General features: G+C 44.7%; 1 protein-coding gene across 2 annotated transcripts in view; it reads right to left on the bottom strand.

Annotated features, from left to right (window-relative positions):
• LOC135515967 (cGMP-inhibited 3',5'-cyclic phosphodiesterase 3A-like) overlaps positions 1 to 25,090 on the bottom strand; it is an 80,226-nt gene that overhangs the window by 20,315 nt on the left and 34,821 nt on the right. Inside the window, exons 2-3 of one of the 2 annotated variants that reach the window (XM_064939875.1) lie at positions 18,004 to 18,054; positions 2,664 to 2,921 (exon numbers count right to left, since the gene is read on the bottom strand). In XM_064939875.1, the coding sequence (XP_064795947.1) occupies positions 2,664 to 2,921; positions 18,004 to 18,054 (309 nt within the window). The remainder of the gene's footprint in view (positions 1 to 2,663; positions 2,922 to 18,003; positions 18,055 to 25,090) is intronic. The other variant, XM_064939876.1, reaches the window with a different exon arrangement.

Here is a 25,090-nt window from a genome sequence, read left to right as displayed (position 1 = left end):
TAGCAGATGTAGCAGATGTAAGGGCCTCACCTCCTCACTACGACCTTCTCTCAATTGTGTTTTGATTACTTTAAACCATCAGAGAGAGTAAGAGAGAGGGGGGGACACTTATGTTGGACGGACACTGTTTTATTCAGATAGACTGTGTTGACACAGCTGTGGAGAATCCCAGATAAAACAGCAGCAGCTCAGAAACCAGATGCTCTCAGTGGTGTTTGTCTGTACTCAGAAAGAGACAGAATGTCACCTTTAATTCACAGAGTGAGTGGAGACCAGAAATGTAGTCAACAGTCTAGCTAGGAGAGTAGAGCAGTACAGTATCAGATACAGTATATGGTGAGATGAGACAGAGGGGTTAAGGGGTAGTGGGGTCTAGACCGCTAAACACAGGTGTGGGTAGCAGTTATAGGGAGTAGGGTAAGGATTTGGGGACCGATACACGTGATATAAGCTGTTATGGCTGTTATGATATAATGACCCCAGAGATGTAATTTAATGGGTACACAGTAGAGGTCGACCGATTAATCGGCATGAGCGATTAATTAGGGCCAATTTCAAGTTTTTGCAACAATCGATAATCAGCCTTTTTGGACACCGATTATGGCCGATTACATTGCAATCGGCGAGGAAACTGCGTGGCAGGCTGACCACCTGTTACGCAAGTGCAGCATCAAAAGGACCTTGTGGCTGCAAGTAGTCAAGTTAAGTTACTAGCAAGCATTAAACTTATTTCATTAAAAAAATCTATCAATCTTCACATAATCACTAGTTAACTACACATGGTTGATGATATTACTAGGTTAATGAGCTTGTCCTGTGTTGCATATAATCAATGCGGTTAATTTATCATCAAATCACAGCCTACTTCAACTTCGCCAAACGGGTGATGATTTAACAAAAGCGCATTTGCAAAAAAAGTACCGAACCATAAACATCAATTCCTTTCTTAGAATCAATACACAGAAGTATTTTTTGTTTTTTATATCTGCATATTTAGTTAAAAGACATTCATGTTAGCAGGCATTATTAACTAGGGAAATTGTGTCACTTCTCTTGCGTTCAATGCAAGCAGAGTCCCGGTATATGCAACAGTTTGGAACGCCTAATTTGCCAGGATTTTACATAATTCTGACATAACATTGAAGGTTGTGCAATATAACAGAAATATTTAGACTTAGGGTTGCCACCCGTTTGATAAAATACGGTTCTGTATTTCACTGAAAGAATAAACATTTTGTTTTTTCGAAATGATAGTTTCCGGATTTGACCATATTAATGACCAAAGGCTTGAATTTCTGTGTTTATTATGTTATTATTAAGTCTATGATTTGATGTTTGATAGAGCAGTCTGACTGACCGGTGGTATGTAGCAGCAGGCTCGTAAGCATTCATACAAACAGTACTTTACTGCGTTTACCAACAGCTCTTAGCAATGCTTCCAGCACAGCGATATTTATGACTTCAAGCCTATCAACTCCCGAGATTAGGCTGGCAATACTAAAGTACCTATAAGAACATCCAATAGTCAAAAGTATATGAAATACAAATGGTTTAGTGTGTAATATTCGACTCGTCATAATTCCTGTAATAACTACAACCTAAAACTTCTTAACTGGGAATATTGAAGACTCATGTTAAAAGGAACCACCAGCTTTCATATGTTCTCATGTTCTGAGCAAGGAACTTAATTAAACATTTATTTAACTTGGCACATACTGCACTTTTACTTTCTTCTCCAACACTGTGTTTTTGCATTATTTAAACCAAATTGAACATGTTACATTATTTATTTGAGACTAAATAGATTTTATTAATGTATTATATTAAGTTAAAATAAAAGTGTTCATTGTTCATTCAGTATTGTTGTAATTGTCAGTATTACAAATATATGCATAAATATCAGCCGAGTAATCGATAACGGCTTTTTTTGGTCCTCCAATAACCGGTATCGGCGTTGAAAAATCCTAATCGGTCCACCTCTAATACACAGCATACACTGTGCATTATAACTATGTTCATAGTTGACTAGCCACAATGACTAGTGCAATGCTTGGGTGTCTATGAGCCGTGCCACGAGCCCAACGTTTTCCCTGACCTGAAAACGTCACCTGACAAGGAAAAACTGGGCCCTAGCTACAGCCTACATAACCCTAACTACATCAGTGGAATCCATAAAGAGTTCAATGAGGCTGTTTAAGCTTCTCGGGGTATCCTGCATAGCATCACACGCTTTATTTAGTCTCACCTCTGCACTAAGTGCCTGCATGCATTTTGAAGTGCTGGCTTTGTAAAACATTAAAAGCTTTCTGTGGGAATGTCTGTCAATGCTCACCACATTATAGGGTCTGTCCAGCATGGGGAGGTGAAATGGGGATGTATGTGTGTGGACGAGGTTGAGAGGAGTGTGTGTGTGTGTGTGTGTGTGTGTGTGTGTGTGTGTGTGTGTGTGTGTGTGTGTGTGTGTGTGTGTGTGTGTGAGAGAGAGAGAGAGAGAGAGAAGTGCTAACTAACAGAAAATATTAACATTCAAGGCGTTCTCATTGAAAATGTAGTTAATTAAAATCGGCAGAATAAAAAATGTACAGATTTTTCATGCACGCACAAAACCTGTGTATGTATGTGTGTATGCGTACACGTGTCTATAAAAGTACAGTAGCCTTTACCTTTGGGATGGCCAGTTTCTCTCTCTCTGGCCAGTCCTCTGAGTCGGAGCAGGTGTGTGTGTCGCTGAGTGCCTGCAGAGGGTTGATTCGAGGCCGGTGCAGTGGCTGCAAACTGATCTGGGTACTGAGCAGGTTACTGACAGCCCGCAGGGAACTGCAAGTGTTGGGGGGCAGAGAGGGGTCTGCCAGCAGGTCTGAGATCAATCCATGGGCTTCCCCCATCACCGCTATGTCCACCACCACACCGGTACCCGACGACTTGTGGAAGAGAGAAGGGGAGAGGGAGAGAGGGGTGGGGGTGGGAGAAGGGACAAGAAGAAGGGAGTGTAGAGGAGAGAAAGATGGTGAAAGAGAGTCATTTGGCGCATCTCCTGTTCAGGAAAGCTGACGTGGTGCAAAGGTGACGCTATCACTATGCTAGGCAGACGTCACTGCATGCTGACGCACACCGATTCTGCCTCTGCCCTGATACGTACTGTACCTGTGTGTGGGGGGAGGGGGGATTGCAGAGGAGGAGAGACAGAGAGGGCCAACAATGAGTTTAAGAGAGAGGGCGGGGGGGATATGAAAGGGAGTAAGGGGAGAAGGTGGGGACATGATATCCTCCTTTAACTAATTTAATCTCTAAGAGTGTCAGTGAAAACACAACCAGTGGGTAAGGAGGAAGGCTGTCTGAATCTTTGTGATTCATCCTGCCATTCCTTGGAATCCACATTCATCCCATACATATCCCAGGACAGTATGTGTGTGCGCGTGCGTCTGTGTCACTCCAGCTCCCATTGAAAACTGGGTATTGGCAAGGTCATGATAGAATAGACAGACTAGTGGTTGCTGTGGCAACAGACTAGCTTCTGTGGGTCACACACACACACTAAACAAGCTGTTTGTGACAGGGGCCTCTATGTTTTGGCAGCCAGATGCATCCACTCTGATATCTGACATTAAAGCAGACAGGAAGCCATGTCGGGGAGACAGTTTCACAGCAGGACACTGCTCTTCAATGGGATGTCTTTGCGTCTGCAACACGTTATCCATTTTGGAGTCCGTGGAGGTGGGATCTTGCCAGCGTAAAGCCGGAACTAAGAAAGACAGCTATAGCTCAATACGAAACTACTGCTCAACACACAGAGACACATATAAAGAAAAGGCATAGAACGTTCAGACCAAAAGCCAGGCTACCACACTAGCGCTAGCACTAGTAAAAATAATATTTAGATACTGTAGATCTCGTATTAAGATGATGGAAGAGCAGCTGACATTGTTTAGTCTCTAAGCATGGAAGCAGCTAATCTTGTCCAAGACAACTCTTAACTCCATACGAATCCATACAGCTGTGTGTTCTGAGTCACACACACACACACACACGCACACGCACGCACGCACGCACGCACACACACACACACACACACAAACAGTTTTTTAAATTGCTTTGGTGCAAGTTTGTGGTACATTTTCACAACTCTTAGCACAAAACTCAAAACAGATCAACAAACCTTTTTTTTTCTAAAAGTACAAAATGAAAAATTATACAGTCATCTTTTTGCCAGACATAGTGTTTCATCTAGAAATACACATTTCACATAGCAATACATGTTCATACAATGCTCACATTACTTTTATGACTCTTCTCTTTTGTTAAAATACATTATACTATTACTTAAGGGGCTTTCACACCAAATTGGATTGATGTGTTTTAAACTTTAAAAAAAAAATATCTTAGTTTGGTTCATTTGGACTGGTGTGAGCACTATCCACACTCGGGAGCGCACTAAACAACGCACCGTGGTTCACCCCAAAAGGGTTGTCTCGGTCCGATTCAATTCGTATGGTGGTGCGGTTCACTGTAGTTGAGAACGCAGTCTGGACCAAACACAGGATAAGAACCAAAGTTCCACATTATTATTGGTTGTTTGACTGCGAGCATTTGATGAAATACACACATCATAATTTGAGATCTCTGAAACATTCTGTTAATGGCAGGGCATTTGTGAGCGCAGATTCTTACTACAGATTTTGAGAACTACATAATGAAAAGGTATGTTTAGTAGAAACAAGTATGATACATACTCAAATGTACTACTGTGATGATGACTAGGATTTGACTTCAAAGTAAATACTAAAAAGATCAGCGATGTGCTGGATGTAACAAACCAAACCACAGTTTATTGGTCACATACACAGACTAGCAGATTGCAGTAGGTGCAGCAAAACGCTCGGTGTTTCTAGCACCTACAGTGTAGTAATACAACATCAACCCAATACCACTATGCAAATCATCCAGAAAGTCCAAAACAAGAAAATAGTTTTATCTCCTATACAGTAAACATGTATCCAAAGTATAGCATGCTTTAATAAAATTGCATTGGTTAATGCAGTACTGTAATATATACCATTTACGTAGCAGACAGTTTTACTCAAATTGACAGTCCACACATTTTGGTATGTGACGCCATTGAGAATCGAACGAACAATTATGGTGTTGTTGGTGAATGAACTGAGCAGGACCATCCCCATGAGTGTACCACCCTCCTTATTTAACTAGGCAAATCAGTTAAGAACAAGTTCTTAGTTACAATGATGGCCTATCAGGGAACAATGGGTTAACTGCCTTGTTCAGGGGCAGAACGCTCTAACCACTAGGCGACCTGCCGCCCCATGAATGAGGTATGGAATAATATCAATTCAGACCTACAGTATGTCAGGCTTGGATTCGCCGTGCCAAAAGGTTTTTCCCCCGGTGCATAAACAATGAGGATATTTACTGTGATTTCGATGAGAACCTATGGCCAAATGCTCAAGACGACTTGATGCAAACTAACGCCTGCTAAATATGATGTTCCTTTCATTTGATAACATTGTGACATATAATGTCTTCAATGATCACACATGGGATATACATTTTGGAAATGTGATGTTCAGTCAATAATGGGGAACAATAAATCCACATATAGTACCAAAGCGATGAAAGAAACGATGATTGTCACGACATAGCACGGCCTCCCGTGTCTTTCCACGTTGACAACAAAACAACTCTGGTCAACGTAGCACTGTATTGTTCTTAAGGGGATAATACACTCCAGCTAGTTGTGATCACAGAAGTTAAAAAATAAATAAAAAAAACATGTATTTAACGGCGCAAACCTTTCCCTAACCCAGACTACACTGGGCCAATTGTGCACCGCCCTATGAGGCTCCTGATCACGGCCCGGTTTTGATACAGCCCGGGATCGAACCAGGGTTGGTAGCGACGCCTCTTGCACTGACATGCAGAGTGCCTTTAGATGGCTGCGCCACTCAGGAGCCCCGGGAGTAAGAGAGTGGTGGAGTCACTGGAGACTGGACTAAACTAACACATCATAACAGTACACTGTTAAGAGTACTGATCATTGCTGTCTGGAACATCTCCCGCTTTGTGACCATGCCTCTGTTGCTGTGTGTGTGTGTGTGTCTGTTTACGTGTGTGTGACTGCTCTAACTCCTACAGAGGTGATAATTGTATAAATAACCTAGGGAGTGATGGAAGATGCTGAGAGCAGCCTGGATAGCAGTGACCATCTCAATCACACAGGGACAGTAGAGGGAGTCACAATAACACAACATGACAACTCCACAGCAACCTGTGCACCGCCCTATGAGTGTTGGTGAGACATTCAGTGGAAGAATGGAAGAGCTGGTGTCTTATGTCGAAACCCCCTGTATCCGTCACTTGTGCAATCTGAGGGCCCACGAAGCAACATCTCATGCTAGGACCGAGGGTTGTGGAACTCTGTTTTATATATCACAAATAAGACAAGAGGGACAGATGGTGTTTTTTCTTGTTTCAGACGTTAGACAAAACCTTACAATAAATCCATGTTGAGTTTCCGATCAAAAATCAATGGAGCAGAGACCCACATACCACTGTGTGTGTGTGTGTGTGTGTGCGCGCGCTCCTCTCTGTGCGTGCCTGAGACCATCCGACAGCAGTCGCCAGGGCGGATCAATGTGTTGGTCTGATAACCAATGAAGCACATGCAGGTAATCCAAGCCATGTCAAAGCAGACCCATAATGGGCACGTCCTGTTATAGCATAGTTGGGCCATAATGGACGCCTGGATGCTAGTTGCCTGTCAATGTCAACATGCCACTCTCGCTGCAACCAGATCTCATAGCTTCCCTTCGAAATTCAACGTATTATGGATGAACGTCTATTTTTGAAGCATTAATTCCACATGGTTATAGGGTTAAAACAGAAACAACTCAAAGGGTAACAGTTTAGGCCGGGGGTATTCAACTCTTACCCTACGAGGTCCAGAGCCTGATGGTTTTCTGTTCTACCTGATAATTAATTGCACACACCTGGTGTCCCAGGTGGGTCTAAATCAGTCTCTGATTAGAGGGGAACAATACAAAAAAATGAGGTCCAGAGTTGAGTTTGAGGTGTTTAGGCATCCATTCCGATGGTTAAGGTTAGGGCTATGGTTTGGGGAAGACTTAAAACAAATCATTAAAAACAATGTGCTATTACCAGGAACACATGCACATGCACACAAACACCGTGGTATGTGGGTATCAGCTCTCTGTTCCATTGATTCGGGCTCCCAGTGGTGCAGCGGTCTAAGGCACTTGCATCTCAGTGCTTGAGGAATCACTACAGACACCCTGGTTTGAATCCAGGCTGTATCACAACCGGCCGTGATTGGGAGTCGCATTGGGCGGTGCACAATTGACCCAGCGTCATCTGGTGTAGGCTGCCATTGTAAATAAGAATTTGTTCTTAACTGACTTGCCTAGTTAAATAAAGGTAATTAAAAAAAAAAAGTATTCTCACGTCTTGCTAGAACATTGTGAACTGCAGTGGCACAGCAAGCTCCAGCATCATACGTTTGCACCCAGTGCTGGGCAATCGCTTTTAATCTTTTTTGTGAGTGTGGAGGAAGGCATATATCAACGTTTTCAAATGTCCGAAATTGAAGTTAATTTCTAGTGATCAGGCTGCTCTCCAATCTTCCTGCCCCCCGACAGCTCTTTTCCTTAAAAAAAAATAGTATTTACTATCTTGTCTCATCGCTACAACTCGAAAGTCATGCGTCCTCCGATACACAACCCAACCAAGCCGCACTGCTTCTTAACACAGCGCGCATCCAACCCGGAAGCCAGCCGCACCAATGTGTCGGAGGAAACACTGTGCACCTGGCGACCTTGGTTAGCGTGCACTGCGCCCGGCCCGCCACAGGAGTCACTGGTAGGATATCCCTACCGGCAAAACCCTCCCTAACCCGGACGACGCTAGGCCAATTGTGCGTCGCCCCACGGACCTCCCAGTCGCGGCCGGCTGCGACAGAGCCTGGGCGCGAACCCAGAGTCTCTGGGGACACAGCTAGCGCTGCGATGCAGTGCCCTGGACCACTGCGCCACCTGGGAGGCCCTAGCTCTTTTCCTTTTACTTCTCTTTCTTTTCAGTCCCGTTCCTCTCCTCTCTTCTCTCTGTTTCCGGTCTGTACCCGTACCGGCAGACGTGTTAAGTGTTAGGGGGAAACGGTTGAGTTTAGGAAAGGCACGTCCACAGCAATAGGCTAAGCTCTTGGATGTCGATTAAGGCAGCCCCCCTCACACCTCTCTGATTCAGATGGGTTGGGTTAAATGCAGAAGACACGTTTCAGTTGAATGCATTCAGCTATACAACTGACTAGGCCTCCCCCTTTCCTTTCCTGTACAGAGCAAAGCTGGAATTACTGTAAGCAACATCATTAGAATCCGCTGCAAGCACCAAGAATCACAGACCTGGGCAATAACAGACACAAAAACACAGACACACACACTCCCCTAACAGCCTTGGTAAATTACACAGTGCTCAGGGAAAGCGTCACAACATTGGTATTTGGTATTTCCTTCCCTGAATTACTGCAAAAACACAAACTGTAGAGTTTCTTTCTGACCACTGATTCCTCTGGAACTTGTTTCCCACCTTTGCAACTGAGAGGAGAGTTTTTTTACATTCATATTTCATAGTGGAGCCATTTCAACCAGGGAATCTGTGAAAGTAAATAGCCACAATAAACTGTGTTTCATAGAGTGAATCTCAATTGTCTAAATTGGTATCCTTTCCATATCTACTTTCCTTCCTACAGATGTTGGATTTTATTGTTACCTATATTGTCACAGCAAAATAAATCCCGCAACAACCGGATTTTAACGTGTCGTCTATAAATGTTGCTTGATTGGTGGATAGGCTATGCCAAAAGTATGACACATGAAAATACTCTTAATATAACCGTTGTCACAATCGTCGTAATGAGCGGACCAAGGCGCAGCGTGAGTATAGTTCCACATATTTTGAATCTCCGTGAAACAAACGAAACAATAAAAGACACAACGAACCGTGACGTCATGACGTGCACACAGGCAACTAAACACAAACAATATCCCACAAAACAGAGGTGGGGAAATGGCTACCTAAATAAGATCCCCAAATCAGAGGCAACGATAAACAGCTGCCTCTAATTGGGAACCATATTAGCACCAACATAGAAATAGACATACTAGAACACCCCCTCGTCACACCCTGACCTACCACACCATAGAGAACCAAGGGCTCTCTATGGTCAGGGCGTGACAACCGTGTCTTAGTGTGGGTTTTCATAGAATCTATGTAAATCACAAATTGTATGACTTTGTCTACGTGTGTCTGTGTGTTTCATCACAGGCTTCAGGGTTAGATGTGGCCAAACATAAGAGATCTGACAGTGACTCTATATTGAGTGATTTATTTTGAGCGTGAGGAGAGAGGGTAAGTGGACGGGAGACCTTGCAACTCCTTTGTGTGGGAGGCTTCCGCTTGCTTCATCTCTCTCCCCTCTCATGTCTCTGTCGGCCTCCAATAATACTCCCTCTTAGTGCTCGGTAAACAGAGCAGCATCATAAACAACCGACCGCAGCAGGGCACAGGACGGACATTTCCCACATTCTCAGGTCAAACTGCTGTGTGATCAGATGAGATACCAGATAAATAAATACACAGATACACATGAACATGCATGGACACAGCCAGGGGAGTACACACACACACACACACACACACACACACACACACACACTCTTTCTCGCTCTCTTTAGCAGTGGCATACACACAGATTCAAAAACCGCACTTTGGAGATGTTTTATAGCAGTTACAGAGAGTTGAAACAGGGATAGACACCAGTGTCCCAATCCCGTACAGAAACTCTTATGTAATCAGTACAAATGATTCATCATGACCATCTTGTTTACTTAAACACCTCATATTAACTCCTCAAACACTGGAACCCTGATGACTGACTCACCAAACAGATCTAACAGCAATGCAGAAAGAGAGAGCTAATAGATTCCTCAAAGTAGCCTGATGCTCTGATACAGATAGATGTGGAACAGCTAGGGGTATGGGCCCCAATTGGCACCCTATTCCCACTGTAGTGCACTACTTTCGACTAGAGCCCTATAGGCCCTGGTCAAAAGTAGTGCACTACATAGTGAATAGGGTACCATTTGAGACGCAGCCTCTCTCTATTGCTGTGCGAAATCAGCTCAACCTGAACAAAACCCATTAGAGTTCTCTTCACTCAGGTCTTTACGACATCCTGTGGTTGTGACATTCAACCATTACCTGGCAGTAATGGACTCTGTGTGGCTGGCTCATGTCCCTGGGAGAGAGAAAGGGGGGGGGGGAGAAAGATACTGTAGATAACAAGGTAGAGAGTGTGGGCCTGTGTGTATCTTCTTTACGTGAGTACCTGTGTATTTAGGCCAAGCAAGTGATAGTGGGAGCCGTTGTAGCGGAGACAGAGGTCAGGGAGTGGATAAGTATTGATCTTGATGGGTTGAAAGACCGATCGCAAACAGACCAAGAACACAGAGAGGAGCCATTGAATGTGCGCGCACACACACACACACACACACACACACACACACACACACACACACACACACACACACACACACACACACACACACACACACACACACACACACACACACACACACACACACACACACACACACACACACACACACAGGAGAGACCCAAGGGAACAGGGTGTCAATATCTGTCATTGATGGAACAGCTTTCGGGTTGTAGAAGTAGTACTGTAAACCCGGACCCTTATTTCACAGTAACTACATGACCTATGTGATCTTGCATACAGGTTTAAAACAGAATATAGAGGGGCAAAAAGCTATGCAAACTAGAGGAATCCATTTTTCAGTACACTACGGAGCAGCGTTTGTTCTTTCCATCGAAATGGGACGTGTTCTCTCTCTTATTATTCTCATCCCTTCTCCTCCTCAGACACTGAAAGGCACATGAGACCAGTTCAGGCGTAAGCACGGCTGTGTGTAATGTGTGAGTGTGTGCGGTTGTGTGTGTACATGCATGTATGTGTCTATGTGCACGTGTGCGTGCCTGTATGTGTGTGTGTACAGATGGTGAGCTGAGTCCACAGGCAGTACTGAGTTAGCCAGGTGGAAAGTGAACAGCCCAACAGTTACAGACTGGCTGACATCCACTGCAGCACTCTACTATTGCTACTGTCAACAATACACTAATACGGTATTACCCCAGTACTCTACACTATTGCTACCATCAACATTACTCTAATACAGTATTACTACAGTCAACAATACAATAATACAGCATTACTACATTAATCTACCCTATTACTACAGTTAACAATACTCTAATACAGTATTACCACAGCACTCAAGTCTACACTATAACTACATTAAATATTACTCTAATACAGTATTACTACAGTCAACAATACTCTAAAACAGTATGATCACAGTACTCTACACCAGGGTTTTCCAACCCTGCTCCTGGAGAGCTACCCTCCTGTAGGTTTTCAATCCAACCCCAGTTGTAACGAACCCGATGCAGTTTATCAACCAGCGAAAACCTACAGGATGGTAAACAACACTCACCGTCACAGTAATACCACGGCACAACACTCACACATTCCGATAGCTACAGAACAATCGGAAGAAATGTGTCAAATAAAAGAGCAATGATAAAGCTTTGTAGTGAAGTCATCCTCCGACGAAGGGTGGTTTAGCCTACTTTCAGAGGGAAGCGCATTTTATGGCTGGCGTTTTACAGGCTCCTCACCAATTGTGTTATTTTGTGTGTGTGTTTTTCCGCATTGTTTGTAACTTATTATGTACATAATGTTGATGCTACCATCTCTTATGACCGAAAAGGGCTTCTGGATATCAGAACAGCGGTTTTTCACCTCGAACTGGATGAAGATTTTTTTTTCTTTAGTGAGTCTGACGCAAAGGATATAAAGCTGCTGCCAGACAAGGCCCAAATCCCTGTCATTCGCATGAAGAAAAGAAGGAAATACAGGGGGTGGAGATCAGGGTGCCTTGAGAGAATTAGTTGGCGAGTGGGTAACCAGCCACTACCATCCGTTCTATTGGCCAACGTGCAGTCACCGGAGAATAAACTGGATGAGCTCCGTTCGAGACTATCCTACCAACAGGACGTTAAAACTGTAATATCTTATGTTTCACCGAGTCGAGGCTTAACGACGATATGGATAACATACAGTTGGGTTGGGTTTTCCATGCATCGGCAGGACAGAAAAGCTACGTCCTGTAAGACGAGGGGTGGGGCTGTGTGTCTATTTGTCAATAACAGCTGGTGTGCGATGTCTAATATTAAGATGGTCTCGAGGTATTGCTCGCCTGAGGTAGATCACCTCATGATAAGCTGTAAACCACACTATCTACAAAGAGAATTTTCATCTATATTTTTTGTAGCCATCTATTTAACACCACAAACTGATACTGGCACTAAGACCCCACTCAACGAGCTGTATAAGGCCATAATCAAACAAGAAAATGCTTATCCAGAAGCGGCACTCCTATTTGCCGGGGACTTAAATGCAGGCAAACTATCCGTTTTAACTCATTTCTACCAGCATGTCACATGTGCAACCAGAGGGAAAAAAACACCAGAACACCTTTACTCCAGACACAGAGACGCATACAAAGCTCTCCTTCGCCCTCCATTTCGCAAATCTGATCATAATTCTATTCTCCTGATTCCTGCTTACTAGCAAAAACTAAATTAAATTTACATTTACATTTAAGTCATTTAGCAGACGCTCTTATCCAGAGCGACTTACAAACTTTATTTGTCATATGTGCTGAATACAACATGTGTAGACTTTACCGTGAAAGGCTTACTTACAAGCCCTTAACCAGCAGTGCAGTTCAAGATGAGTAAAAAAAATAATAACAAGTAACACAATAAAATAACGAGGCTGTATACAGGGGGTACCGGTACCGAGTCAGTGTGTGGGGGTACAGGTTAGTCGAGGTCATTTGTACATGTAGGTAGGGGTGAAGTGACTATGTATAGATAATAAACAGCGAGTAGCAGCAGTGTAAAAAACAAATGAGGGGGTTTGTCAATGTAAATAATCTGGTGGCCATTTCATTAATTGTTCAGCAGTCTTATGGCTTAGGGGTAGAAGCTATAAAAAATATATATATTTTATTGAACCTATATTTAAATAGGCAAGTCAGTTAAGAACAAATTCTTATTTACAATGACGGCATACACCGGCCAAACCCGGACGACGCTGAGCGCCGCTCTATGGGACTCCCAATCACAGCCGGTTATGACACAGCCTGGATTTGAACCAGGGTGTCTGGGGTGATGCCTCTAGCACTGAGAGTGCCTTAGACTGCTACGCCACTTGGAAACATTTTAAGGAGCCTTTTGGTCTTAGACTTGGAGCTCCGGTACCGCTTGCCGTGTGGTAGCAGAGAAAACAGTCTATGACTACGTATAAGAAGAGGAGGGCCGAACAGGCCCCAATTAACATCAACGGGGCTGAAGTGGAGCAGGTCAAAAGTTAAGATCCTTGGTGTCCACATCACCAACAAACACACCAAGACAGTCGTGAAGAGGGCACGACAACATATTTTCTCCCTCAGGAGACTGAAAAGATATGGCATGGGTCCCCAGATGCTCAAAAGGTTCTACAGCTGCACCATCAAGAGCATCCTGACTGTTTGCATCACCGCCTGGTATGGCAACTGCTCGGCATCTGACCGTAAGGCACTACAGAGTGTAGTGCGTAAGGCCCAGTGCATCAGTACATCACTGGGGCCAAGCTTCCTGACATCCAGGACCTTTGCACGCCCAATTTTTCAGTTTTTGATATGTTAAAAAAGTTTGAAATATCCAATAAATGTCGTTCTACTTCATGATTGTGTCCCACTTGTTGTTGATTCTTCACAAAAAAATACAGTTTTATATCTTTATGTTTGAAGCCTGAAATGTGGCAAAAGGTCGCAAAGTTCAAGGGGGCCGAATACTTTCGCAAGGCACTGTATATACTAGACACTGTCAGAGGAAGGCCCATAAAATTGTCAAAGACTCCTGTCACCCAAGTCATAGACTGTTCTCTCTGCTACCGCACTGCAAGTGGTACCGGAGCGCCAAGTCTAGGTCCAAAAGGCTCCTTACCAGCTTCTGCCCCCAAGTCATAAGACTGTTAAACAATTAATCAAATGGCCACACAGACTACTTACATTGACCCCATTGACCATTTTTGTTATGTAATTTTCTTGTGTTACTTTCTGATTTGATTAGATTTTTTAAACTTTAGTTTATTAAGTAAATATTTTCTTAACTCCGTTTCTTGAGCTGCATTGTTGGTTAAGGGCTTGCAAATAAGCATTTCACACATGTGACAAATTAAATTTGACATTGTGTATGTTCATTTAAACAGTAATGTTTCCTTTACCTGGGATTTGAACTCACAATCCATAATCACTTTGATAAATAAAATAGTTTTTCTTGAGTTTACTTTTAACAGAGATGAAATTCACTTTGAAATATAGAAATACAGGTGAAATCAGTTATTGACACAGACATGGTGGAGTAGCAGTAAGCTTAGAATGCTATGAACCAAGCAGCTGTGTGTTCAAATCCCAGGTGAGGATGTGTTAAATAATCATTTGTCTGTAAATTAAAAGGCACAAGGTCATGTGTCATATATGTTGAAACCATTCTATGTTAAAAGCACCATTTTAATGCGTGGGTGTCCATAACCTAAGTTCTCAAGTTGGAGCTAAGTTTGGGCCAAACAAAAATGTTATGTTTAGTTAACACTTTGACCGAAAAGTTTAGTAAACTATAAAAGACTGTGGAACCAGTTACTAAATCAGAATTAGTTGAATCAACAACAACAACAAAAATTGTGTACACAGATGATAACATACATGCTGCCTCACAACATAACACAGTGGTAAAGAGCCCACCTGTTTGGGAGGATGGCTGGTCTCCTGATAGCGTCTCATGGTACACGATGTGTACCCCTTGTTCATCACAGCCACAATGCACACAACCAGCGACCAATGCTTAACATCAAACACCCGATACCCGACTCGGATCTCTTCCTCTCAGCCGCAGTCTGCCTATGGTGCCTGTCCTCCCTCTTCAGAAAGTAAACTGTCACTCCTCTCTTCTCTCCCTCTCTCTTTTCCTTCCTCTCTCACACCCTTCTCTCCTCTGCCCAACTGTACCACATATGCAGTCAGTCCCAATAACCCTCTGGCCCTCGCCTGCTCCTGCCTCAGCCAATCCTGTGAGAGAATGCTCCTAGGTGCTCCTCCACTCGTCGCTCCGCCAAGGTGGGCAGACAGACAGGAAGCATTTATATAGAAAATAGCCTGTTGCTAGGAGACGCAGGGGCAAAGAGCAAAGTGAGTCCTACACAATATAGTTGTTTGGGTTCAATTGGACGCAACAACGCGTCATCCCGTCCTACGCGTTTCCCTTTTATTATTAAGATGTGAAAAGACGAGAAAGAATAGAAGTGGGTTGTTTGCGTTAGTACCGTGCTACCCACACGCCACAGTAGGCTCAGTAGCCTAAACTGGCTTCATCCTCTCCTCGTGTCCTCTCTCTTTCCTCTGCAGTGACACTGAAGACACAGCTGAGAGCAATGGGGCGAGGCTTTCACCAGGCATTTGCTTCCACCAGTACAGCTCTTTCTCGTGAGTAAAAAAATGAATAGGAAGACATGATGAAGGACAGGATATGAGCAGAGGAGATGAGGAGAGGAAGCCATGTTAGACTATTGAGAGCATGGCAGTGCATTCATCAATCAAATGTATTTTATAAAGCCCTTTTTCGAGCAGCAGCTGTCACAAAGGTCTATGCAGATAAGACTTCAGTATTCAACTTTTTTTTCCAGGTTTAGGAATTCAGTCCGAATGGGTATGGTAAGGGTTAAGGTTTGGGATAGGATTTTTTTTTTAAAGTATTTAAAGTATTTAAAAAAAATAGTGCCTCGTACTGGGATTGAACACACAACCCTCAGAGCCAGAGCTCGTTGTTTACGCCTATCCACTATCCCCATCCGCAATGCCCTAGCAAGCCGCAAGCCTACTTAAATGGTAATAGTGATTACTGTTGCTCCTAGTGGCTGGTTTTGAAGGCATCTCCCGACGCCCTGGGGATCTGGATGAACGTCAAATATTGCCTTGGATCTCGAGTGACCTGGCTGGACACCAAAGAGCAAGCAATGCAGATGTAGAAGCACAGTGGCTAAGAACAATTCTCTAGAAAGGCAGGAACCGGGCTCCGAGGGGTGGCCAGTCCTCTTCTGGCTGTGCCGGGTGGTGATTATAAGTGTAGGTCATTTAGGCAAGATCGTTGCTAAAGATGTTCAAATGTTCATAGATGACCAACAGCGTCAACAGTTTTTTTTACACCTCAGGACTAAATGTCAGTTGGCTTTTCATAGCCGAGCATTCATATCAGGGAATGAAGAGACACTGTGGGATGAGTGATACATTCTCTTCTTCCCCTGAGACCTACTCTTGCTGAACTAAAATAGACACATATACACACTCCCATTCCCAGATGGGACAAGAATGGAATAATGTCAATAACCTAATATTTACCTCTTTACACACGTTTCCATTGATAGGGATACATTCCAAACATTTTTCTATAAAATCAATGAGAGGTGTAGAACCAAGATGTTCCATGCACACACACACACACACACACACACACACACACACACACACACATTGTTCAGCCAGTGCTAGTGTCATTGTTCCTGCTATCAGTACCAAGCCTCCAGATTCTACAAGGGCTCAATACATTCTCCTCCTGCAAACACAATCTCTCACAGACACGACACATTGTGGAAGGTTGTGATTGACTGGTCGATCAGTGTGTCCATGTCTGACTGTCCGTGTGTGTAAAGGCTTCCCTTCTCCTACAAACTGTCATCAGTCTGAATGCATCATACAGTGCCAGCATGTCTGTACACTATAGAGACTTTAGAAAATTAAAACGTTTTGTGTGTGTGTGTGTGTGTGTGTGTGTGTGTGTGTGTGTGTGTGTGTGTGTGTGTGTGTGTGTGTGTGTGTGTGTGTGTGTGTGTGTGCGCACGTGACTGTGTAAGCCACTGTCATAGCAATCTTTCCAGAAATAAAATACATGATCTACAGTATTTTACCCACAATTCTGATCTGTCCTTTTCACAATCAATTATTGAAATCCCTCAACAATAATCTCCAGTTATTCACCATTTACTGCAGTCTAAAACGTTCCGTAATATCCTAGTGTACACCTATAGCATCACCATCATCTCTAATAATAACAAGGGAAGGGGGAGACCTAGTCAGTTGTACAACTGAATGCATCCAACCGAAATGTGTCTTCCACATTTAACCCAATCCCCCTGAATCAGTGAGGTGTGTTTGGGCCTGCCATAATCGACATCATCGGTGCCCAGGGAGCAGTTGTTGTTGGGGGTTAACTGCCTTGCTCAATGGCAGATTTTTCCAATTTGCCAGCTCGGGATATGAACCACCAACTTTTTAGTTACTGAGGACACAGATCTAGAATGAGTTTATCCTCCCCTAACCGTAACCTTAACCACTAGGGGAGAAAACCCCCAACCTTAGATCATTGTTTAGGCATGCAATTTTATATTGCTCCGTAATTGCCTGGGTCTTAAAGGAAAACCAGCCACCTAAAAGGAAAGTATTTAAGTATTTCCTATTCCGACAGACAGCAGTAGCCCCATCTGACCAGGGGAGAGGGGGAGGGAGAGGGGGAAGAGGGGGAAAGCACACAAGCACTGGTCAGTCAGGTGGAGAAGTGAGAAGTAGCATTATTGATTTCTCGCTCCGTCAGTGTTCATTCAGTACGGTTAGAGAAAGAAGTAGCATCCCCCATCCTTTCTCCCCCTCCTCCTGCCCCCTCTCTGTACTGACCTGAAGTGTTCATTCAATAAAGGGTTAGAAAAAGAAGCATGTTCCCCCTTTCTCCCCTGCTCTGTCCTACCTGGGATCCCCGGGCACCTCTCTTGTGGTCCCATTCAGTCTGTGAGATCATCTGGGGACGAGAGGGAGACACCAATTTAGAGGACATTCACCTCCAGTCTACTACAGTATCTTTAAGCTTTCTTCTCCATCATCCCCCACTATCTCCTCCTCCTCCTCCTCCCCCTCTCTGCAGAGGGATAAAAATACATGCGAGGCGGTGCTGATGAATGAAAAGAGTGCATCATCTACGCATGCGGGCTTCATCTACACATCCCTCTATCCCCCTCTCATTCCTCCCTTCTATTCCTCTATCCAACCCGTTCTATTTTGATCAACAGGGCTAGGCTGTAATGTAGGCTGTAATTTCACAGTGAGGCTGGGGCGTACTGAGCCTTTCAGCACAGCATAATGGCCTCTGCCAGGCTACAACTTTAATCACTCTAATTAGCAAATAAACAACATACAGTACTAACATAGACACACACACACACACACTAACCTCCGTCCCGAAGACACGCCATGCTAAGTGCAGGCTCGTTTACACGACGCAGAATCAACATCAAGGCATTAAAGCATCATTGCCATTTTGGACTCGCATTGCAGAGACTAGTTTACCCTGGCATAATCTTCATGGTAAGGCAGGGGCAGGAGAAGAGGGACTCCACAAATTGACTGAAGTGTACAGTAGCTTGAATATTCGCACAGTTTCAACCGATGTACAACAAAGTGAAAGAGTCCCTCTAACATCAGTTACATTGTCTCTGATTTGAGTTTCTGCTTGCAGGGAGCAAAAAAAAGAGTGCCTAGTATTATACAATAAGTGTCCAGTCTTTTACAATCTGATGGGGAGACTTAACTCAGCTGTTGGGAATGAGTCCTACATTGACTGGCTGACATATATTAACATTACGTAACACTTCTTGGTGGGGTCCTCACCCAGATTCCCATTGAGCCACAATCTTAACCACGATTCTTTTCAACAGAACCTTTTCAAAGAGGGCAAGAGAGGGAGTCAACGGAAACATTATCTATAAAAGGATCATGCAGATCCTTTTTCTCTGGGTGTTTTTGTTGCTGTTGTCTCTTCCACTCTCTCGTCCTCTAGCGCAGAGGATGGTACTGTAGTCGTCTCCCTCCCTCAATAACAGTGACCCCAATTTGTGTCTTTGTCCTGAGTCCCCTTACCCGAACCCCTACAGCTCAACGACAGTCAAGCCCACTACCACCACTCAACATCCTGGTTAACGAGACAGGTGTTGTATCTACTCAATACAGCCGAAAAACGAATGTATATTCTGCTTCTAGTCCACATATGCGTTCTCTCCCTCTGACCACACTGTAGTTAGCTGCGTAGGTCATTGCAATATATGCACACATAGGTTTTAATACCATGAAACATACAGAGAGGCTAATGATCAGAGAGAGAACCTCCTGATCTTCTCCATGGTTGGATGGTGAGTCGTGGCCAAGGACCCATTAAGTTAACCAAGTCTACAATGTGGGCTACGTCCGACAGCTTTGAGGTTCTCTCATCTGTCAAAGACTTCTCTCAATCGTCAACATTGTTTATGGCTATTTTCCTGGGCTTCCATTAAAAACCTACAGGTCTATATGTTATAATGTGGTCTGTCTGGGCTGTTTTCCTAGAAGTGCAGCAGAGTAACTTTCAGTAAAAATAGAGGCCCGGGGCTGTACCTTTCATTTGATTGAGTTCTATGGTAAAATCATCAGAGAAGTAGCATTGGTTCAGGATTTTAAACTGTTTACAATTTTATCCAGGGACCAATTTTATCCAGGGCTTTAATGTATCATATAAATAACAGTCATTTAGGAGACCCTTTCATCCAAAGTGACTTGTAGTTGACACATGATACGGTAGCCCACTAAGGAATCAAACCCACTGTACTCCAGTGATAGAGACTGTGTACTAGTCACTACACGCTAATCAACTGAGCCATCAGAACCATCCAGTTCTGAACAAGTTACCAGTAACAGAGTAACTGGGTCCCGTGTGGCTCAGTCTGAGACCCGTAATGGTAGAGCACGGGCGCTTGCAAAGCCAGGGTTGTGGGTTCAATTCCCTCGGGGGACCAGTATTGAAAATGTATGCACTGACTAGTCGCTCTGGAGCGCATCTGCTAAATGACTCAAATGTAAAAAATAAGTCCCTGGGCAGAAGAACAGGATGAATCGGACCACCACTGAACCAGAGGGGAGTGAGTAAGCGGTGAATGTACAGCTCATGAAAATCTAATGAGCAAACGGAGAGCCTGATATGTCCTCCTACTAACTAACTAGCTCTTTCAGTGTTTTGTTCATGTAGATAGAAAGAGAAAAATAGAAAATGTAAAAACTCTCAGGGAGGATGACAAAGGTTGAAGGGAGCATGATAGAGGATGACAGAGGAGGAGGACAGATGACGGACGATGGGGAGGCAGGGCTGCTAACCAGAACTCTGTTTGTCTGTGTGTTACTAAATGACAGATGAGGAAATCTACCTAATAAGAGGATGATGATGCAGTGTGTTTAAGTTACCATGAATGAAACACCGCCACTGGCAATGCCTCTCTCTTCTCTCTCTCTGTGTGTGTATCTACAGCCTCGATCTCCATCTCTTTCTTTCAGTATCTCTTCCTTCAGGATCTCACTCTCTCTCTTCAGTACCTCTCTCTTTCTTCGGAATCTCTCGGGCTCTCTCGCTGTCTTCAGTGTATATATATATATATATATATATATATATATATATATATATATATATATATATATATATTATATATATCTCTCAGTATCTCGCTCTCATCTTGCCCTCTTCTCTGTGTCTTCCTTATCTATCTCCGCCCTGCTCTTTGGTGTCATATACAATAGTGATGCGGGGTTAGACTCATAAAATATTGGGTCATGAAATATTGTGTGGACGAAGGGTGGGTGGCGGGTTGAATGAAGAGAAAACAATGCATTAAAAATCCATAAATGTATAATTCTGCGCAATTAGGTTACATTTAGGTTTTTCATTCGTTATTTTTATCTAGCGTTAGGGCGTAGCCTAAGCCTAATCTTTACGGCCTAACTTTACACTCAACAAATACACGCCGATTGCTTTTGGGAACGGGGGCAGAAAGGATTTACGTCGATCCACTGAGAGACAAAAAGGACAATGTCGGAGTCGAGTTCAATAAGAGAAAAGCTGCGAAATGGAGAGTTGAAAAGAAATAGATGGAAGGCCAGAACAGTAGCCTAATGTTTGTGTCATGTTCTGACCATAGTTCTGTTATTTTATTCTTTGTTTTAGTATGGTCAGGGCGTGAGTTGGGGTGGGCAGTCTACGTTTTTCTATGTTGGTTTTTGTGTTCAGCCTAGTATGGTTCTCAATCAGAGGCAGGTGTCATTAGTTGTCTCTGATTGAGAATCATACTTAGGTAGCCTGGGTTTCACTGTTGGTTTGTGGGTGTTTGTTTCCGTGTGTGTGGTTGTCGCCACACGGTACTGTTTCGGTTGTTGTAGATTTCACGTTATCGTTTATTGTTTTTGTTCGAGTGTTCATTTGTCTGTATTAAAACCATTATGGACACTTACCACGCTGCATCTTGGTCCGATCCTTACTCCTCTTCAGACGAAGAGGATATCTGCCGTTACAGAAACACCCACCAACCAAGGACCAACAGCGTGGTAACAGGCAGCAGCAGCAGGAGAGGCAGCGATACTTGGAGAAATAAACTTGGGAGGAGATTGTGGACGGCAAAGGACCCTGGGAAAAGCCAGGGGAATATCGCCGCCCCAAAGTAGAGCTGGAGGCAGCAAAAGCAGAGAGGCGGCATTATGAGGAGCTAGCACGGCAGAGCGGCTGAAAGCCCGAAAGACAGCCCCAAAAATTTATTGGGGAGGGGGCACACGGGGAGTGTGGCGAAGCCAGGTAGGAGACCTGCGCCAACTTCCCGTGCTTACCGGAGAGTGAGAGGGACCGGGCAGGCACCGTGTTATGCGGTGGAGCGCACACTTTCCCCAGTGCGGGTGCATAGCCCGGTGCGGTACATTCCAGCTCCTCGTATCGGCCGGGCTAGAGTGAGCATCGAGCCAGGTGCCATGAAGCCGGCTCTAAGCATCTGGTCTCCAGTGCATCTCCTTGGGCCGACGTACATGGCACCAGCATTACGCATGGTGTCCCCGGTTCGCCAGCACAGCCCAGTGCGGGCTATTCCACCTCGCCGCACTGGCCTGGCTACCGGGAGTATTCAACCAGGTAAGGTTGGGCAGGCTCGGTGCTCAAGAGCTCCAGTGCGCCTTCACGGTCTGGTCTATCCAGTGCCACCTCCACGCACTATCCCTCCGGTGGCAGCCCCCCGCACCAGACTGTCTCTCCGTCTTCTGCCTACAGGTTCTCCCGCCTGTCCAGCGCTGCCAGAGCCTTCCTCCTGTCCTGAGCCGCTAACGATGTGGGGTGCTGCTTTGCACCTGCAGGTGGAGCTGTTATCCTGACCTGGGCCTGTATTCTAGGATCAGTTTTGCATTTTATGAATAACATTAATCAGCTTACACTCTGAGATGGTTTATGAATACGTGTCCTGGGATATATTAGTGTAACAGTCAAACGCTCCTCTGACCCAGCTTGAAATCAACTCAGGGAATTTGCTGCCTCTTTCCAGACTCCTTCTCAGAAACACCCACCAACCAAGGACCAACAGCGTGGTAACAGGCAGCAGCAGCAGCAGGAGAGGCAGCGATACTTGGAGAAATAGACTTGGGAGGAGATTTTGGACGGCAAAGGACCCTGGGAAAAGCCAGGGGAATATCGCCGCCCCAAAGTAGAGCTGGAGGCAGCAAAAGCAGAGAGGCGGCATTATGAGGAGCTAGCACGGCAGAGCGGCTGGAAGCCCGAAAGACAGCCCCAAAAATTTATTGGGGAGGGGGCACACGGGGAGTGTGGCGAAGCCAGGTAGGAGACCTGCGCCAACTTCCCGTGCTTACCGGAGAGTGAGAGGGACCGGGCAGGCACCGTGTTATGCGGTGGAGCGCACACTTTCCCCTGTGCGTGTGCATAGCCCGGTGCGGTACATTCCAGCTCCTCGTATCGGCCGGGCTAGAGTGAGCATCGAGCCAGGTGCCATGAAGCCGGCTCTAAGCATCTGGTCTCCAGTGCATCTCCTTGGGCCGACGTACATGGCACCAGCATTATGCATGGTGTCCCCGGTTTGCCAGCACAGCCCAGTGCGGGCTATTCCACCTCGCCGCACTGGCCTGGCTACCGGGAGTATTCAACCAGGTAAGGTTGGGCAGGCTCGGTGCTCAAGAGCCCCAGTGCACCTTCACGGTCTGGTCTATCCAGTGCCACCTCCACGCACTATCCCTCCGGTGGCAGCCCCCCGCACCAGACTGTCTCTCCGTCTTCTGCCTACAGGTTCTCCCGCCTGTCCAGCGCTGCCAGAGCCTTCCTCCTGTCCTGAGCCGCCAGAGCCTTCCTCCTGTCCTGAGCCGCTAGAGTCTCCCGTCTGTCCTGAGCCGCCAGAGTCTCCCGCCTGTCCTGAGCCGCCAGAGTCTCCCGTCTGTCTTGAGCCGCCAGAGTCTCCCATCTGTCCTGAGCCGCCAGAGTCTCCCGTCTGTCCAGAGCCGCCGGAGTCTCCAGTCTGTCCGGCGCCGCCGGAGTCTCCCGTCCATTCGGGACCCGTGGTGTGGGTCCCCAGTCCAAGATCGGTGGCGAGGGTCGCCGCTCTAAAGAGGCCACGGAGGCGGGCTAAGAGGCGCACTAAAACTATGGTGAAGTGGAGTCCACGTCCCGCGCCAGATCCGCCACCACGGACAGAGGCCCACCCAGACCCTCCCCTATAGGTTCAGGTTTTGCGGCCGGAGTCCGTACCTTTGGGGGGGATACTGTCACGCTCTGACCATAGTTCTGTTATTTTATTCTTTGTTTTAGTATGGTAAGGGTGTGAGGTGGGGTGGGCAGTCTGTTTGTTTTTCTATGTTGGTTTTTGTGTTCAGCCCAGTATGGTTCTCAATCAGAGGAAGGTGTCATTAGTTGTCTCTGATTGAGAATCATACTTAGGTAGCCTGGGTTTCACTGTTGGTTTGTGGGTGTTTGTTTCCGTGTGTGTGGTTGTCGCCACACGGTACTGTTTCGGTTGTTGTAGATTTCACCTTATCGTTTATTGTTTTTGTTCGAGTGTTCATTTGTCTGTATTAAAACCATTATGGACACTTATCACGCTGCATCTTGGTCCGATCCTTACTCCTCTTCAGACGAAGAAGAGATCTGCCGTTACAGTTTGGGAAAGATTTAATGAGGGGGTAAAAGAGGATTGTAGCAGTGCTTGCTATGTTATGTGTGATGTTATATGAGGTGCTATACAAAACTCGACAGTCACAAGATGGGGACTTCACAATGACATGTCAAGGGAACTGTAGGCTACTGTTCAGATGGGTTAAATGGAATAGTAACTGGAACACAGACACTTGACTGTAGGTCTACAACCTTCCACATAGCCTAATATAATATTAACTCCTGCAGAATTAAGCATTTCTTGCAGTAAGATTCTAGACAAAATGTACATTTTGACAGTAGAACAAGAGTGGAGAAATATGATTGACTTATTTCAGCATCTTAAAAGAATACAGGTCTATTATAAAGGTGCTCTCTTTATCAGCATCATAAAAGAATACAGGTCTATTATAAAGGTGCTCTCTTTATCAGCATCATAAAAGAATACAGGTCTATTATAAAGGTGCTCTCTTTATCAGCATCATAAAAGAATACAGGTCTATTATAAAGGTGCTCTCTTTATCAGCATCATAAAAGAATACAGGTCTATTATAAAGGTGCTCTCTTTATCAGCATCATAAAAGAATACAGGTCTATTATAAAGGTGCTCTCTTTATCAGCATCATAAAAGAATACAGGTCTATTATAAAGGTGCTCTCTTTATCAGCATCATAAAAGAATACAGGTCTATTATAAAGGTGCTCTCTTTATCAGCTTCATAAAAGAATACAGGTCTATTATAAAGGTGCTCTCTTTATCAGCTTCATAAAAGAATACAGGTCTATTATAAAGGTGCTCTCTTTATCAGCATCATAAAAGAATACAGGTCTATTATAAAGGTGCTCTCTTTATCAGC

Source organism: Oncorhynchus masou, chromosome 27, assembly GCF_036934945.1.
Source record: "Oncorhynchus masou masou isolate Uvic2021 chromosome 27, UVic_Omas_1.1, whole genome shotgun sequence".
NCBI classification, from domain to species: domain Eukaryota; kingdom Metazoa; phylum Chordata; class Actinopteri; order Salmoniformes; family Salmonidae; genus Oncorhynchus; species Oncorhynchus masou.
The sequence above is the reverse complement of the archived record's forward strand: the minus strand, read 5'-3'. Positions and strand labels throughout refer to the sequence as shown.